General features: G+C 33.5%; 1 protein-coding gene across 3 annotated transcripts in view; it reads left to right on the top strand.

The window, feature by feature from the left end:
* Window positions 1–18,470, top strand: part of LOC106071164 (zinc finger protein ZFP2-like) — a 40,898-nt gene that overhangs the window by 307 nt on the left and 22,121 nt on the right. Inside the window, exons 1-4 of one of the 3 annotated variants that reach the window (XM_056041355.1) lie at window positions 2,039–3,784; window positions 5,258–5,622; window positions 12,555–12,743; window positions 15,516–18,336. In XM_056041355.1, the coding sequence (XP_055897330.1) occupies window positions 5,392–5,622; window positions 12,555–12,743; window positions 15,516–17,498 (2,403 nt within the window). In that variant the 5' untranslated portion in view covers window positions 2,039–3,784; window positions 5,258–5,391 and the 3' untranslated portion in view covers window positions 17,499–18,336. Of the gene's footprint in view, window positions 1–2,038; window positions 3,785–5,257; window positions 5,623–12,554; window positions 12,744–15,515; window positions 18,337–18,470 lie in introns of those variants that run through there. The other 2 variants (XM_056041354.1, XM_056041356.1) reach the window with 2 other exon arrangements.

Here is an 18,470-nt window from a genome sequence, read left to right on the forward strand (position 1 = left end):
CATTATAATTCATTATATGATGATACTAATGTCTAAATCTATTATTTTCAGTAGGCTAGGTGTAGAGTGTAGATCGAGATTGACTAGATCTAAGCTTTTATCTCTAGATTTAGACTCTATATATACTATATAGATCTACATTATTTGTACATATTATATATATTATATCTCTAGATTCTCTAGATCAAAGCTTATGATAAATAAAAAGAAAGGAAATGGTAGATCTAGAGGAGGTTCTTATATTTTGAACACTCCATCCAATTCTCCTTTTTGAATGGGTCACTTTTCTTTTGTTTGTAATCCATTTGTTTTTATGTTTGGAGCTAAAAACGACGTTTTGGGACTGCACATGTCCAATTTTAGATAAGTTACGGTAATTTTGTTCCGTTTTTCCAAAGCAGATGGCAGTTATTTAGATTCTCAGTAACCATGTATGTAAAGCTGTTGTTTTAACCTCACCCGGCAATTCATACCCATATAAGGGATGAAGGCTAAATTATGAGCCTGTTTAATTGTAGGCTGATGGGCATATCAAAATAAGCTTCCAAACATATTTAGAAAGACATTCCAATCACATTTATACTGTTAGCTGTTAAATAAAATTTAAAAAGGGGGTGTTCAAACAAATAATAATGAATTCAGCTTTTTCTTCTTTTTGAACACAGCAAAATCGTAAAAAGAGATATTATTGGGATTAATAAATCTATTATTTTTTCAATGAATAAACATGACCTAGATCGAGATATCTAGAATATATAACTTATGAATGAAAGAAAAAGTGCAGGCTGCTAATTTGAAGCCAGAGACCATGTCCACTGCAGGTGATCACACCAGCAAATAAGCTGGCGGTGAGGAGAGGTATACACTCAGCGTGTAGTGTCACAAACTATCCAACAGGCAGTGGAGAGAAGGGGGAGAAAGTCATGAAAAGAATTATAAGCATTTATGGGAGGAAGGGGTGTTAAGGTGTCACAAAACGAACATCCAAATTATGAAAACAAGAAGAGGGTCCTTGGATGGGAAATAAAAGAAAGACAGAGAGAAAATACAAGTAGCCTAGTAGAAAATATCATGTTTATTAAATTAAAATAATTAAATTATAGCTCTATAATCTATATAAATTTATTTCTGTCTGTTTCTACACATAGATTATATAGGTATTTAAATAAATAAACTATATATATATTAGGGGTGCACCGGATAGTCCCTCCGGCTCCGGCTTCTGCCGAATATCCGGCATTTTTTACTATCCGGTGCTATTCGGCTCCGGTCGGATATCACTACCGGATAGTAAACCGGATAGTAAAAAGTACATAATTTAATATGCATAAATTGGACCTAGTTCCATTACTGTCTGTTATAGAATGTATTAATGTTTATATGAAAACAAAATAATTTGCTTAAAAATAGAGCCATTATGAATATGCACCAAACATCGTTTATTATAAAGACAAGGCGTGTTAATAACTTAATATAAATAGAGATGAAACTTTACATCATAAATGCGCTTTACATACAGAGCAGCAATGGCTGGCACTTTTTTCAATTTGTCTTGACCTTTGAGTAAGTTAGTTAACATGTTAAAATGCTACATTCCTTGACTACGTCATGCTGACCAGACGTCTGTCTAGCTGTGCGGGTATATCTCCAGAGGTAGAGATGAACAACTCCCACCCCCTTTTATTTGTTTAGTCCATCACATTTAGTTTTTTATGGGTGGGTAACCACAAGTTAAATACGATGGACGTAGGTTTAATGTCAGCGTATTGACACTCTCTAGTGGTTACACCTTTCGAGGGAACTGAGTTTGTTTACTTAGTAGTTAATCTTTATTGGGGGGGGGGGGGGCTGGACTACAAGAGCCACACCTCTAATGTAACCAGGTATATTTCTAGATAAACAACACCCTTCCGATTTTATTAGTTTAGCCCATCACATTGAGTTCATTGATTGACAGGTGACCCCAAGTCAGATACGATGGACGTAAGCACTCTCTAGAGGTCACACGAGGGAACTAGGTTTGTTATTGGGGGGGGGGGAGGGGTGGACTAGACTTTACATTATAAATTCGTATTACATACATAGCAGCGATGTCTGGCACATTTTAAAAGCTTGTCTTGACCTTTGAGTGGTCTTGTAAACACGTAATATTCCTTAACTACGTCACGCTGATAATCTATCTAGATGTGCGAGTATATCTCCAGAGGTAGAGATGAGCACCCCCACCTCCTTTTGTTTGTTTAGTCCATAACATTGAGTTCACGGATAGGCAGCTGACCACATTAAGCCAGATGTCAACGTGTTGACACTTTCTAGAGGTCACATCTTATGAGGGAACTGAGTTTGTTTACTTGGAGTAGAATTTTTATTAGGGGCGGGACTACAAGCCAAATCTCTATAAGGTTAATCTGGTATGAGTTTGTTTATTATGAGATAGGTTGTCAATGAAGGGTCTGGACCACAAACCAAATTGTTAAGACATATTGACACTGTCTAGAGGTCACTAGATGATGACACTAAGTTTGTTAACTTAAAGAGAAATGTAAATTAGAGCGCTGAACTACAGGACACACCCCTACAAGTATTTTGTTACACAAGCCACGGGTATAAAAGTGGCTTGCAAGGGCATTTAGTAAATTAAATAATAATAATAATGGCTGATAAAAAGTCATCACTTATATGGCGTTACTTTAATGTCAAAACGCTCGAAACACCCAGACTTATTCAACGAAATGACTACATTGAAATCAGCATCAAGTAATATCACTGCCTGTGCCAGTACGTCTATAGAGAGAGAGAGAGAGAGAAAGAGAGAGAGAGAGTATATGAGGAAATAGACTATAAATACATATTGCAAAAGTGAATCTACTTCTTTGACTACAATCTAAATAATTTTTAAGTAACACAGATATAATTTATTAGCATTTACATAGTAGTGTTCAACACTGGTGCTCACTGTTCAACTAAAGGAGAAAGCCCAAAAACTGCGTTCAAAATAGGAGCATGAAGTGACCCAATTTATTTTAAAATAAAATCTTGACTATGGGTGGTAATACAAAGTAACACAGCTATTTTTATTGTCCTTTAGTTGCAGAATAAGAATCTGCTTTCAGTTTTTTTGTAAGTTAAACCGTCACCAAATAAAAAAAATAAAATAAAAAATTGACCTAGTTCCCGAAAGTCGGTGTTCAGTTATAAGAATCTACCATACATCAAATAATCATCCACTGTGGGCATTCTGATTCTTTGCCCATTTTCTTTTTTTTTTTTTAGTATTGTTTATCTGTAAAAATCTACAACATCATGGCTATGCTTCATTTTTTTGCTTGTCCAAGACACACCCACAATTTTTACAACTGAAGAAGCTGTTTAATTGTTCTATTTATACTTCTTTGAATATTGAATAGTAATAATGAAGATTTAGATCTTGATCTACATTTAGCATAGGATGAAACAGACTTTGGCATTATTAGCATTTAGAATTAGATTTAGATAGATCTAGTATTGTGACTGTCCTGTCCTTATGCTTAGGCTAAGTCTGGAATGTAGATAAAGGTTGACTGGATCTATGCTTTTATCTTTACACCTGGGTAGATCCCTATAGATCTAAGCCTAAGATAAATGAAAACAACAGAAATGGTAGATCTAAATCCAATATTCATCCACCATGCTGGGCCTTTTCTTGGTATATTTTGTAGCAATTGTTATTTAGTATTGTTTTTCAGTAAAAATCATCACTTTGAATATAGGCCTACTTATACTGGTTCAAGTTGCAATCTCTCTTGTAAGTACTCTTAAAGGTTTACTACTAAATAAAAGTGAAATATAAAACTATTCTAGATCTATAATTTATTACAAAGGAATAGTAATAATGATGTAGGTCTAGATCTTAGGTATAATGAATTAGAATTTTTATTGTCCTTCATCTAGTTAGAGATTTACGCTTTGATCTCTCGCTAGCCTATGTCTTGCACTGGTCTAGTATTAGAATAAAAGTCGGTGAGCGATATGTTGCATGAACGAATAGTCGCATGAACAAAAAGTTGTGATCGATTTGTCGGTGAACGAAATGTCAGTGAACGAATTGTCATGTCCCCTGTCAATATACAGTAATAAGAAATTAATTAAATGCATATATTTTAAAAAATTATTTATCTCTGGAAAATTCAAACAACATATTTATAATCTGCATTTTTTTCTGCATATTCTTAAAATATAAGAGAAACCTGATTCTGTGTATCTAGTCACATAAAGTAATATTCTAGACTAAGTCGTCTTAGTGACACACTGTCACACAGACAGTAAGTTCAGTAAGTGACTGATACTATATATAATATAGATCTAGGATAGATCTATACACTCTTACACCGTGTCATGAAGTTAGTTAGTGCCTTACTTTACTAGACTTAGTCACTCTTCTGTCTCTACTCTCTACTTTCTCTAGACCTTGTGTCTAATTTCTAGATCTAGATCAGTAGATGTCTTGACTATCCAATTACTTGAATTACCCACACACAATGAATGAGCATCGAGAGTTATATAATCATTTTCCTTTTCTCCTTGCATTATCTTTCTACACCACTTCAAAATTTTTTTTGATCTTGGTTTTGTTATAGACATCATATTAGATGCTCTCAAAACATCCATTTTATTTGTTTCAAGGTAATTTGAAAGAGGTTTGGTAAGTTCAAAGACATGTAAGAAAACAAATGCTGTTGTAAAGCATCTTCGAATGCTATGTATTTTGATACTGGGTCTGATTTTAATACACTATTCTTTTCAAATTTGTCAAGCACAAGAATTTAATACTGATTTAGAGAGATAATTGTTTGTTTAAGAGTGACCTGAAGAACTTTTTCAATGCCACATCTTTGGACCACCATTGTTTTTCTCCTTTTGTATTTAATAATCATCAGTTTAAAGTACCTTTCTTTACATTTACACATACATCTATAAGTTTGTACAAATCTCTAAGACAGCAGCAATGTCATTCAATAATGTAAAGGATTGACACACAAGAAATTGTAACACTTTTTGTTTGTTACCTTCTAGTTCAGGATGTGTGCCTTGCACCACACAGACATTTACTGTGTTGACATTTACTGTGTAGACATTTACTGTGTTGACACTTCTGATAACCATGCTGAACATTTGTTTGTTATATTTTCCTTGAAAGAACTAGTTGTCACCCTTATTTATTTTTTCCTGCGTTACATCAAGATTTCTAATCTAACTCTCTCATTTCTTTTTTCTTCAGTAACATTGTTAATGGACCAATTGAAGCATTGTTGAAATCCATGCTGCTAGTAAAAAGTACAAGTAAAGTACCAAATTCAAGAATATTTGTTAATACAGTTATCTGAAGAAGAAGAAGACATCAAAGTATCACTGATGGCTGATATAGAACATGAGTCTAGTCTTGACCCGGGCAATGTAATAAAACATGAGAAGAAAGAAAGTCTTAATGAAATATGTTTGTTAACACAGTCATGTGAACTACAAGACATGAAGTTGTCACATGTAAAAATTGAAAAGACTGAAGGAGATGAAGTAACTTCTTCTATGCAGCCATTTGAAAATTACAGCCATGGTCAAACTTATAATGTAATCCCTGGACATCAGGTATTTCATTTCTAGTTTATAGTAGGTAATACATTTAATAAAATAGTTACTAGTATTAGATCTAGAAAGGTGCACAATGAGTAAAAATAACAGAAAGCTAATATAAAATATGCTTATTACATACAGAGAAATCTTAAAATATTCATTCATCAGCCATACAAGGCAGTCCTTTCATTAATCTCATATTTCATCGGTTTGTATTTTAGTGTAAATTTATTAAGCTGGAAAGCAATCAATATCATACATTTTAAATAATGAGTGAAAGCATAGTTCTAGTACTATTGTGACAAAATTATTTGAAGTCATGTCATGATAATCTCTAGAGTTGGTCTTCTATTTATTCAGAATAAATAACAAACAAAGAAGTTTATATTACAACTTCTTCTTGCATGTAAGCTTCACACTGGGCTCTATAGCTTTGGTCAGCAACTAAAGCTATCATTTGTTTATAGCCGCATCAGACTGTGGACTACATTTGTCTAATGAGTAGTACCACGATGCATTATTTTATATTTACATGAATTACTGCGTAGGGGGAGCTGGAAATGGGTAGTACCTTTGATGGTCCAGCATGTTGCACCTTTGGATGGCCTTACTGGTCACTTTCCAACCCCTAAATCTCTCACATGTGGCTCCTAGGGCCTTGCTCTGGCAAACTGCTTCTGATGGTGGACTGTACCATTTGAGGGGGTGGTGTTTAAACAAAGGCATAGCCGTAGACATTAAAATCAGACTGATGAGCTCACTGATCACCTTCACATTCTTACATGCCTGTGAATCTTGGAAACTGACTGCAGATCTCGAAAGGAGCATCCTAGCAATGGAATTGAGATGCTAAAGTAAGATCCTAGGTATCACTTACAAAGACTGCATCACAAATGAAGAGATTAGAATCAGGATTAATATAGCAATTGGAGCCCACAATGACCTGGTCAAAAGATGCAAACTTAAACCCTATGGTCATATCACTGAGTCTTCAGGACTTGCAGGGAGTAGTACCAGGAAAAAGAAGAGGCAGATAGAGAAAGCAATAGGAAAAAAACATAAAAGGATGCGCAGGCCTGTCATTGAAATCAGTTCTATCCAAGGCAAAAGAGAGAGAGGAATGGGAAAAGATGGTCAACGGATCTTGTGTGGTGCCCCAACAGTTCAACAGACTAAGTGATAGGTGAAGGAAGTTATATTAAGTAGAAATAAGAATGCGAAATGACAAGCTTAAATCTATAATAAAAATTGTTTTGACTGATTTACTAATATTGCAAACTCTTTTGTAAGAATGTGCATAACAATATTAGAACTAAGATTATCAAGGAGTAATGGTTGAAATATAAACTATATACTTCTTCTTCTTCTTTGTTCTCATTGTTATGTTGGAGTGTTCAGATAACTAGACCAATACATGAGATGAACTGCGCAGTGGTTTCCAAATCAGGGAGCTCTCCATATAGTTTTCTTTCTATTGGGGTGATTTGGGGCCAATGTCTTATACGGGCCTCTTGGTAAAGAGAGCAGTTTTGAAGGATGTGGTCGGCATTCTCTGGTGATACCTCACATGGGCAGATTTCATTGGTTCCAATTTTGAGCTTCCGGTACATGTGTTGTCGCATTCTGTTTTCTCATTTATTTTATTTACAATTAATTTCTTCAATTCTTCTGGATAGAGTGCAGAGTTTATTTGTGAGTTAGTTCTCCCACTCTTGGCGAGTGTGTCAGCCTTCTCATTTCCTTCTAGTTGTATATGAGCTGGTATCCATTGAATAACATTTTTTTTTTGCTGTTGTTGTTGAGCTTTGTAAGTGCTGTTATGAGGTTTTTAATATAAGAGGAATAAGAGTTTTGCAAGCTTTGGAGAGTTGTTTTTGCATCAGTTAGAAAGACAATCTGACTGTGTGGGGAACTTGGATGATTTGCTAGCATGGTAGCAGCTAGTGCTAGTGCTTCCCTTTCTGCTCTGTGACTGTCAGAGAGCTCTCCAGTTGCAATGGATTATTCTAGTTTTCCTCCATCTGGCCATTCAATAAGTATTCCAGCTCCTCCATTTGTGGTGGCTTTATGGGATGAGCCATCCATGTAAACTCTGATCCACAGATTGCTAGGATAATTGGTATGTAGAAAACAGTTCACTATTTTCTTGAGCTCTGTTGGTCTGTAATCAGATTTTCTTTTTATGTTTTCAATATGGTCCCTTATAGTAGAAAGAGGGCTTTTGTCTCAGGGTGGAGATTCATTATAGTGTATCGACGATTCCAGAGTAATTTTTTCAAGTTGGTGTTTCTTTTTTAGGTTTAGAGATTCCTGTATGAAATTGGTCCTTTTGAGACATTTTTTTTGTCAGTTTTGTGGATTTTTGTTCTGAGTCGGTGCCTCTCCAATGTTTCCAATTTAGTGAATTGGGAAAGGATTTTTATTTCTCTTCTTTCATCCAGAGAAATCAGGGCAGCGGTTTCCTCCATAGCTCTTATGGGTGTTGTTTTGATTGATTATCCTTAGACCAATATTTTTAACCTTGTCTGTTTTTCTTAGGTTTGTTTGGGCTGCTGAGCCCCCTGCTGTGGCACCATATTCTAGTACAGGTCTCATGTAACTGGTATACATCTTTTTCAGGATGTTGTGATTAGCTCCCCAATCTGTGCCAGCTAATCTTTTCATCTTATCTTATCTTATATAATACAGACGTTACTTCAAAAAAGAAGATGATTACGTCCTACACGTCATACGTTTAGTCATGCATATTAACCAATGACTTAAATTCTGCCAAGTCACTGGTTTTCCTGGCTAGCTCAGGCAACCCTATCCATGCTCTAATAGCACTAGGGAAGAAGGAGTATTTGTACAAATTAGTCCTAGCATATGGGACGAGGAATGTGCCTTTATATTTGTGTCTTTCAGAGTATTTTATTAAATTTTGTTTTTGTATTTGAAGATTATGGTTCAGTGTTTTATGTATAATTGCTACTTTACTTTTGAGTCTTCTGTCATGAAGGCTTTCTAAATTTAGTGATTTTACTAAAGGTGTTACTCTAGTCAAATGTGAATATTCGTTTGTTATGAATCTCACTGCTCTATTTTGTGTCTGTTCCAGTTTCTTAATGTTTTCTTGAGTTGAGGGGTCCCAAACAGAGGATGCATATTCTATTATTGGCCTAACCAAGGTTAAATAACATTTTAGTTTTATGTTCTTATTTGATTTATAGAAATTTCTTTTAATAAACACTAATGCTTTGTTGGATTTTTTTTATAGTTTCATCAATATGTGGATTCCATGACAGTTTTTCATTTATTATAACACCTAGGTATTTTGCATTTTTAGTCTGTGTTACTGGTTTGCCATGAATAAGATGAGTGGAATTAATTTGTTTTAGTTTTTTTGTTACTCTTAACAACTGACATTTTTCTGGGTGGAAAGACATGCTCCAATCTGATTCCCATTTCTGTAATTCATCTAATTCTCTTTGTAAAATATCTGTGACTTGTGTTGTTTTCATTGTTCTATATATTATGCAATCGTCTGCAAATTATCTGACTTTTGTTCCTGAAGTAATGCAATTTGGTAAATCATTTATGTAAATTAAAAATGGTAGTGGACCCAAGACTGTTCCTTGAGGTACACCTGAGTTTACTGTTATCTGTGTTGATTTAGAGCCATTTATTATTACAGTTTGTTCTCTCCCTATCAGAAAATCTTTAATTCACTGATGCAGTGGACCATTAATGCAGAAATATTTTAATTTTTTAAGCATACTATGGTGGTGAACTTTGTCAAAACCTTAGTAAAATCTAGTAAGATAGCATCTATTTGTTCATTATTATCTAAACATTTTGAAAAATCATCAATTAGTTCTATTAGTTGTGTTTCACATGATCTATATTTCCTAAAGCCATGTTGGTATGGGGTGAGGACATTATGTTTGTCTAAGTGGTTTATGATGTTGCTACATATTAAGTGTTCTAGGATTTTACATGTGATGCTGGTCTGTAGTTTCCTGGGTCAGATTTTTCTCCTTTTTTAAATAGGGGGGTGACATTAGCTTCTTTCCAGTCCTTTGGTACTCTGCCCTGGTTAAGCGATGCCTGAAAGAGTATTTTGAACACTGGGGCTAGCTCATTGCTTAGTTCTTTGAGTAATCTAGCTGGAATACCATCAGGTCCAGATGCTTTATTTGGTTTAGTGTTGGCTAATAGATTTTGAATTCCATTTTCTTGTACTACTATATCTTCTATGATGTCTACTTGGTTGAAATTAAGTAATATGTCTTTGTCTCCTGGGGCTGAGAATGCTGATGCAAAATAATTGTGTAGGATGTTTGCTTTAGTTTCATTATCATTATGTATTATGTTATGTTCATCTTTTAATGGCGCTATGCCTGTTGTTTCCATTTTCTTAGACTTAATGTATGACCATACATTGTTTATGTATTCACTCTGCAGCTGTCTGCTTACTTTTTGGGTTAAGTTTTTAATTTTTATATACTTTTTGTAAACTCTTTCTGCCTTAGTTTCTTTAAATTTTCTATATAGGTTTTCCTTCTGTTTAGAAAACTTCTTTAGTCTGTTATTAAACCAGCATTTATTTATTTTGTTTGATGTGTATTTAGTTGGTATATGATTTTCTATAATGCTTTTAATATGGTTTTTAATGAAATTCCAGAGGTCATCGACTGGTTGGTTAATGTCTTTTTCTAATAAGAATGTTTTGTTGAAAGTTTAATCCAGCTTGGTGTAGTTGTGTTAGGTTACATTTATTCCAGAGTAAGATTTTTCTTTTGGGTTTTGTATTGGCTACTGCTTTTATCTGACTGTGTATTTTTAAGATCTCATCGTCTGATAGACCAGGGATAATATCATAATCAACTACTAATCAAGGTCTCTTGGTTAAGAAGAGATCTAATGTGTTGTTTAATCTGGTTGGCTTTTTAATGATTTGATCTAAACTTAGGTTGTCTTTTCTATGAAAAGCTCATTTATGTCCTTAAGGTTTTGGTGTTTATCTATGGTTAGTGTTTTCCAATTTATATCAGGTAGGTTGAAATCACCCATAATCCAAAAAACTGCATTTTTATTTGTCTCTTTAAGTGTAGTAATCTGATTACATAGTTCCTGCATGTATTCTAAACTAGAATTTGGTGGTCTGTAAATGCTGCCTAGTATTAGGGATGTTGAGGTGGTATTAATTTTACAAAATGTTGATTCTATATTTTTTGAGTTAGGTAAGATAATTTCTTCTGCTATAAGAGTGTTTTTTATTGCTAAAAGAACTCCTCCATGATTATCAGCCCTATCTTTTCTAAAAATTTCATAATTACTATTGAAAATTTCTGCATTATAAATTTCAGGATGTAGCCAAGTTTCTGTTCCCGCAATTATGTCTGGTTTCTCACATTCTAATAAAATTTCTAAGTCTGCTGTTTTGTTCCTAAAGCTTTGAAAATGTATTACTAAGGTTTTAAGGTATTTTGGTATGAGGCTGTTGTATTAATTTTAGTAGATTTAGGTTTAACAGGAGTGGATCTGGCTAGTGGTTGGTGAGTTTGGTTTGGGATGGTGTTTAGGATGTTGTATGGGTTAGAAGTGTCCTCATCAAAGGAATCAAACAGTCCTGATGTAAACTGAGGTAACCCACACGGTACACAGTGCCATGATGCGTCTTTGTTGACTAAGGCATAATACACAGGTGTATTCATATGGAGACATGATGCATGGTACCATTCATCGCAGGTGTCACATTGAATGGCTTTCTGTTTCATGGTGCATACTTTTTTGCAGATGTTGCATCTATCTTTAGATCTAGGCCCTGGATTTGACTCTACATCTCCTGCTATTAATATTAACTGTGATAGGTATTTATTTCTGCTGTGTCTGATTGAGAACTTCCATTTGTGATGGGTAATCTTCTTTAATGTTATGGATATGTATGTTAGGTTATTTTTGAAGTTGCATTGATCTAAATTGTGATGATTGATTATGACTGTTGTTTCCTTTTTAAGTTTAGTGTTGACTAAGGTAGATCTAGTTCTGTGTTCAGCTAGTGTGTATTTAGTAATTATTAGGATAAACAGCCAGAGCAATTTTATGATGACTGTTGTTGATTTTAGTTTTTAAAGGTCTAGTCTAAATCTAGTTTAAGGTTTACAATGCCTAAGTTAAGTCTAAGTATAAAGTGAAAGCAAATTTACAATGACAATCAAATCAAATGGATGGCTGCCTGGTCGTGCGGTTTGCACGCTGGACTGTCGTTCGGACTTATCGATGGTCCCGGGTTCAAACCCTGCCCGCTCCCATCCCCCGCCGTCCTGCGGGAGGTTTGGACTAGGAAGTAATTATCTTCAACTCTGAAGGAACATCTGAAATAAGTAAAACATTTTACAAACAACATTTTACAAATGGTTTATTCAAAATATAGATCTAGACTAGATCTAGATCTAATTCTAGATCAATATATTTACATGTATAACTAACTATATAGAATATTACTATTAGTAGTATTAGTAGATGATTAGTAGATCTTCAAGAGGGATAGTCTCTGGATGCCTTTACTCTGTGTTTTATCTATTTATTCTATTTATCTATTTCTATAAACAGAAGTTTCAGTAGTTGAAAATAAAGAAATAAAACATTTTATAAGCTTTTAGTGTTAACAATTATTTATGAAATAATTTTGTGTCATTATATAATACTCATTAATGATGATGTACAGCTTCTTTATTTAGCGAAACATTTTTTTTTTCAATTATAGTATCTAATTGTTATCTTGGGTGTTTTTAAAAGTTGACTAGTATAATTTCAGGGTTTAATTTGTGAAATAAGTAGCACACTGGAATGTTGGTGCTAATTATTTTCAATGTGGAAATTTGTTTAATATTTACATTCCTATTTATAACAAATATTTTTTTTTGTAATTAGTAGTTTATGAATTAAATTTCTTTGTCTTACAGGCAGATGATGTTCTAAAGCAGGAGATAAAAATGTCTTGTACTACTGAAAGTGATGAACCATTGTCCTTAGCATCAAGACTACTGGCTATGTCAAAAAAGGCAGACAGAAACTTTTATCCGGTGCCTATTATTTTGCCGAACTTAAAACTAACTGAACATGTATCTGTCGCAGAACTGTCAATGAGTGAGGTAAGAGACTGTTGATTTTTTAAAATAAAATGCTAGAAAAGAGATATCTTAGTTTTAACACTACTGGAATCTTTTTGGCTTTGAATATTGGTATATAAAAAAATTAGGAGGTACTGTAACTGAGTAGTAAAGTGTTTTGCTTCTGAACTGACGAGGGTACGGGTCTGAATCCTGATGTGGGCTGGGATTTTAAATTTGGGAATCTTTTGGGGGCCTCTAAGTTCAGCTAAATCTAATGCATACCTGACATTAGTAGGGGAAAATTAAAGAGCTTGGTCGTTGTGCTGGCTATATGACAACCTTGTTAATTGTGAGTTACAGAAACAGATGACCTTTATAGCTTCAGCCCTATAGGATGACCGGTCATTTCATCATTGGTCACTTCATCTCTGGTCATACCTGATTAAATATGTTTTCTTAGTCATTGTGTAATTGTAATGTTAAGGCTTTGTCTTTAAGCACTGATTTAATCTAAATTGGAAATAAATGATGGCTTTTTAATAGCGCTACTTCATGCTTATAGCATGCTCAGAGCGCTTTGGTCCAATCTCATTTGTGGACCAGTGGGGGTATCTAGGAGAAGGTTATTCTGTGCTGCCTTTAGGAGCTCAGTAAATACAACTCTGCCCAAGTAGGGTGTCGAAGCTCGAGTCCCCTTCATAGGTAGCCAAACCAAGTTCAAGCGTACTTAGCCTCTTGACCATGTATTTAGAATATTTTTGGATATATTGGATATGTTATTAAAGTGTTTATAGAGTTCCCCCCTCCTCTTTTCATGCTTGTAGAGAAATGAAATCATATATTATAAAACAGGGTTGTATTTAGTCATATTGTTTCTTTTTAATGTAAGGGATATCAATATTATCCTGTTTATATTGCGTTATGTAATGATCAAAGGAAGTAGTGGTGGAAATAGGGAAAATCTTTTGAGAGATGAGAACAATTAGATTACTTATGAGCATGCCGCTGATAACTTATCTCTTGATTTTTCAATTCTTATTTAATGTGTCATTCTTTTTGTTATGTACATGAAAATAAAAATATGAAACTAGTAGACCGGCGGTGTAGAATACGATGCTATTTTGCGTGGCCAGTCTTAAGCCACTGCAACCTATGCAGCCGCAGTGGGCCCCCACTTTCAAAGGATCCACACTTTCATAGGATCCGCACTAATTCAAGGTGTATAAATTATTAAATTAAACCATTTTATAAATTAAAACTGATTTCCTGCCCTCCTGTCGATTTACCAGGAGCTCCTGGAAATCTCCCGTTATTGCAAAATATATGAAAAAGTCCTTTAAATATAAGGAAATATATAGAAAAAAATTGTCATTTTGAGGTGTCATTCATTATGGAAAACACCAATCCTATTTGGGATATATAAAAACAGCATTATGCATTAGCCATAATTGTGTAATCATGTGAAAGAAGCTTCTCGCGCCTCAAACTAATGAAGAATTACTTGTGGTCAACAATTCTTAAAGATAGATTGAAACATATGGTAATTCTTGCTATTGAGCGGGATCTATTATTATGATATACTGTATGACTTTGCTACATGCAAGGCTCGTGAAGTAATTCTATACGTAGTAAAGAATGAATAAATGCATAGACAAATTTATTTTCTAATACTCTTAAATTTCACTTATTGTCCGCTTCCCTACCTAAACTTGGCCCCATGAAATCTGTTTCGCATAGGAGCTTAAATCCGGCCCTTCTATTTAGTGATGGGTGAATATATAAGATTACTTGTTCTCTTTCCATGACTTCTTGGTCACAATGGTTAAGTCGGGCGCTGCTATTTAGTGTTTCTAAAATGTTTGTTTGTAAAATGTTTTACATGTTTTGGATGTTCTTCTTAGTCCAAATCTCCTGCAGGACGAAGGGGGATGGGAGCAGGCAGGGTTTGACAGTCCAACGCGCAAACCACACGACCAGGCAGCCATCTGTAGCAACATGTGAATACTACTTGTACTCCCCCCCTTTCGTTTTTTCATATAATAACTCTATCCACAGAAATAAGAGTGATCTTTCCTTTACTCTTCTTCTTGTCCAAACTCTTGAGCCATGAAGAGAATTATATATATATTGTTAATTTCACACTTTTTACAATGATTACAAGGTATTTGATGAAATGACCAGGAGATAAAATGATTAGGAACCACCATTTAGATCGCAAGGTCTGAAAGGGGACTCTTTATATAAAGAAATTCAACTAAATTTATAACAATAATGTTTATAGGAAGTCATCTATAAAAGTTAGCTAAAAAGGTTTTAAGTTGCTACTTTCTTTTTGACTTAACAAGATGACTATTAATTCTATGTTGCATGTTTCCTTGCTAGCATGCCATGCTTCAGTATGCTCAGGTCCATTCTTTTGTGGACTTTTTGGAAGAGGCTAGTCTTAGTCTTATTTGGGATAAGTTTTCTATGATTGTGTTTACAATACAATAATTCACTTTAGATATATTCAATGGCACCAGCAATCTTTTAGCCTTGGAAATATACAATGATTAAAATACACTGAAGAAACTTCTAAATTTTTTAGCTGCTTCAGAAAATTATAATGCCTAACTGATTACTGCTTATACTAACTTAACTTGAATTGCAGTGCACAAAATCAATATTCTCCTTCTATTTAATACCTGTTTAAAAATCACTTTTAGACAACTTCACCTATTCCGTGTATGAGTGGCATATTCAAATTGCATTTTATTATTAAATTTTTTTTTTTTCAAATTGCATTCTATTATTAAATTTTTTTTTTCATAGATAAAAATCACAAAGCAAGACAAAGAAATGACTTCAACAAATGTATTTGTAAAGGACATGAATGATCATATGGAACAAAGCCTATCCAATGAAACTGTTTCAGATAAGATCAAGAATTCTATGAGCACTGATAATCATCAAATTTGTCAAAAAAGGTTTACTAGCTCTAAAATATTACAAAATCATGAGTTGATTCATGCTGGTGAAAAACCATATAAATGTCAAATTTGTAAGAAAGAATATTTTCATTCTTCCAATTTGAAACGACACCAAGAGACTCATACTGGTGAAAAACCATTTAAATGTCAAATATGTCAGAAAGAATATTTTCATTCTTCTAATTTAAAACAACACCAACAGACTCATACTGGTGAAAAACCATTTAAATGTCAAATATGTCAGAAAGAATATTTTCATTCTTCCAATTTGAAACGACACCAACAGACTCATACTGGTGAAACACCATTTAAATGTCAAATATGTCAGAAAGGATTTTCTCAGTTTTGTAGTTTGAAACTCCACCAACTGACTCATACTGGTGAAAAGCCATTTAAATGTCCAATATGTCAGAAAGGATTTTATAAGCCTAGTCATTTGAATAGACACCAACTGACTCATACTGTTGAAAAAACATTTAAATGTCCAATATGTCAGAAAGGATTTTCTCATTCTAGTTATTTGAAGAAACACCAACTGACTCATAATGGTAAAAAACCATTTAAATGTCCAATATGTCAGAATGGATTTTCTCAGTCTAGTAATTTGAAACAACACCTACTAGTTCATTCTGGTGAAAAACCATTTAAATGTGACACATGTGGAAAAGGATTATCTAGTTCTTCAACTTTAAAAATACACCAACAGATTCATTCTGGTGAAAAAGTATTTAAATGTGACACATGTGGAAAAGGAATATTTAATTCTTCATCTTTAAAAAAACACCAACTGATTCATTCTGGTGAAAAACTATTTAAATGTCAAATATGTCAGAAAGGATTTTCTCAGTCTATTCAATTGAAACGACACCAACTGATTCATACTGGCAAAAAAACATTTAAATGTCAAATATGTCAGAAAGGATTTTCTCAGTCTTATAGTTTGAAACTCCATCAACTGACTCATACTGGTGAAAAGCCATTTAAATGTCCAATATGTCAGAAAGGATTTTATAAGCCTAGTCATTTGAATAGACACCAACTGACTCATACTGTTGAAAAAACATTTAAATGTCCAATATGTCTGAAAGGATTTTCTCATTCTAGTTATTTGAAGAAACACCAACTGACTCATAATGATGAAAAGCCATTTAAATGTCCAATATGTCAGAAAGAATTTTCTCAGTCTAGTAATTTGAAACAACACCAACTGAGTCATACTGTTGAAAAAACATTTAAATGTCCAATATGTCAGAAAGGATTTTCTCATTCTAGTTATTTGAAGAAACACCAACTGATTCATAATGGTGAAAAGCCATTTAAATGTCCAATATGTCAGAAAGGATTTTCTACGTCTAGTAATTTGAGACAACACAAACTAGTTCATTCTGGTGAAAAACCATTTAAATGTGACACATGTGGAAAATTATTATCTAGTTCTACATCTTTAAAAAAGCACCAACTGATTCATTCTGGTGAAAAACTATTTAAATGTGACACATGTGGAAAAGAATTATCTAGTTCTTCATCTTTAAAAAAACACCAACTGATTCATTCTGGTGAAAAACTATTTAAATGTCAAATATGTCAGAAAGGATTTTCTCAGTCTATTCAATTGAAACAACACCAACTGATTCATACTGGCGAAAAAACATTTAAATGTTTAATGTGTCAGAAAGGATTTGCACATTTATATAATTTGAAAGTCCACCTACAGACTCATACTGATGAAAAACCATTTAAATGTGACTCATGTGGAAAAGTATTCTCTCTTTCTTCATATTTGAAAAAACACTGCTTGGTTCATAAAAACGATTTTGGGCTTTGAGAAATCTACCTCCACCACTAGGTATGAAATCACAAAAGCGGGTGATTGGTATATTGTCCTATTATTCTCAATGGATCCCAAATTTTTCCAGCAAGATCCTTTTATTAGTAAACAAAACCTTTCCTCCCCATGAACAAGTTAAAGAAGCTTTTTAGGCTTTGTCTTTAAGCACTGATTTAATCTAATTTATAAATATGTTTATTTAGAATGTTTTTTGATATAATGGATATTGTTATTAAAGTTCCCCCTCCTCTTTTTATACTTGTAGAGAAATGATATAATATATTATAAAACGGATTTGTATTTAGTCAAATAGTTTCTTCTTGATGTAACGGATATCAATATTATCCTGTTCATATTGCGTTATGTAATGATCAAAGGCCAAAGTGTGGTGGAAGTAGAAAAAAATCTTATGAGAGATGAGAATGATTAGATTACTGTTGATCATGCCTCTGATAACTTTTCTTTTGACGGCCATCTCTCAATATATCTTTACTTGTAAATTGTTCTTTCTTGATTATGAGTGTGTCATTTCAAACCCAGATGTAATGTTTTATTTATTCTAATAAACGCTGACTTCAAGAAATTTGCTACAATGGCCAAGAACTTACAAAGAATGTTGTACAGCAATACGAATCTATGGATAGTCTTCTGTACCTTCTATCAATAGTCAATCTTATTGATTTTAATTAACCTGCAAAAAAAAACATTTTTTACATTATCTCTATATCTATAGACGTTACATTTGTATATATTTTTAATGACATTTTATTCTATTTTTATTTAATGAGTCATTCTTGTTGTCGTATAAATGAAAATAAATATATGAAATATTGTTAATTTGATACTTTTTTACAATTGTTACCTAGTATTTGATGAAATGACCACGAGATGAAATGATTAGTGTCACCAGGTTGTTTTAAATATTATGAATGTGGCTGTAGTTATGTTTGATGCTGTGCTACTATTGTC

Source organism: Biomphalaria glabrata, chromosome 9, assembly GCF_947242115.1.
Source record: "Biomphalaria glabrata chromosome 9, xgBioGlab47.1, whole genome shotgun sequence".
In the NCBI taxonomy this organism is placed as follows: Eukaryota; Metazoa; Mollusca; class Gastropoda; family Planorbidae; genus Biomphalaria; species Biomphalaria glabrata.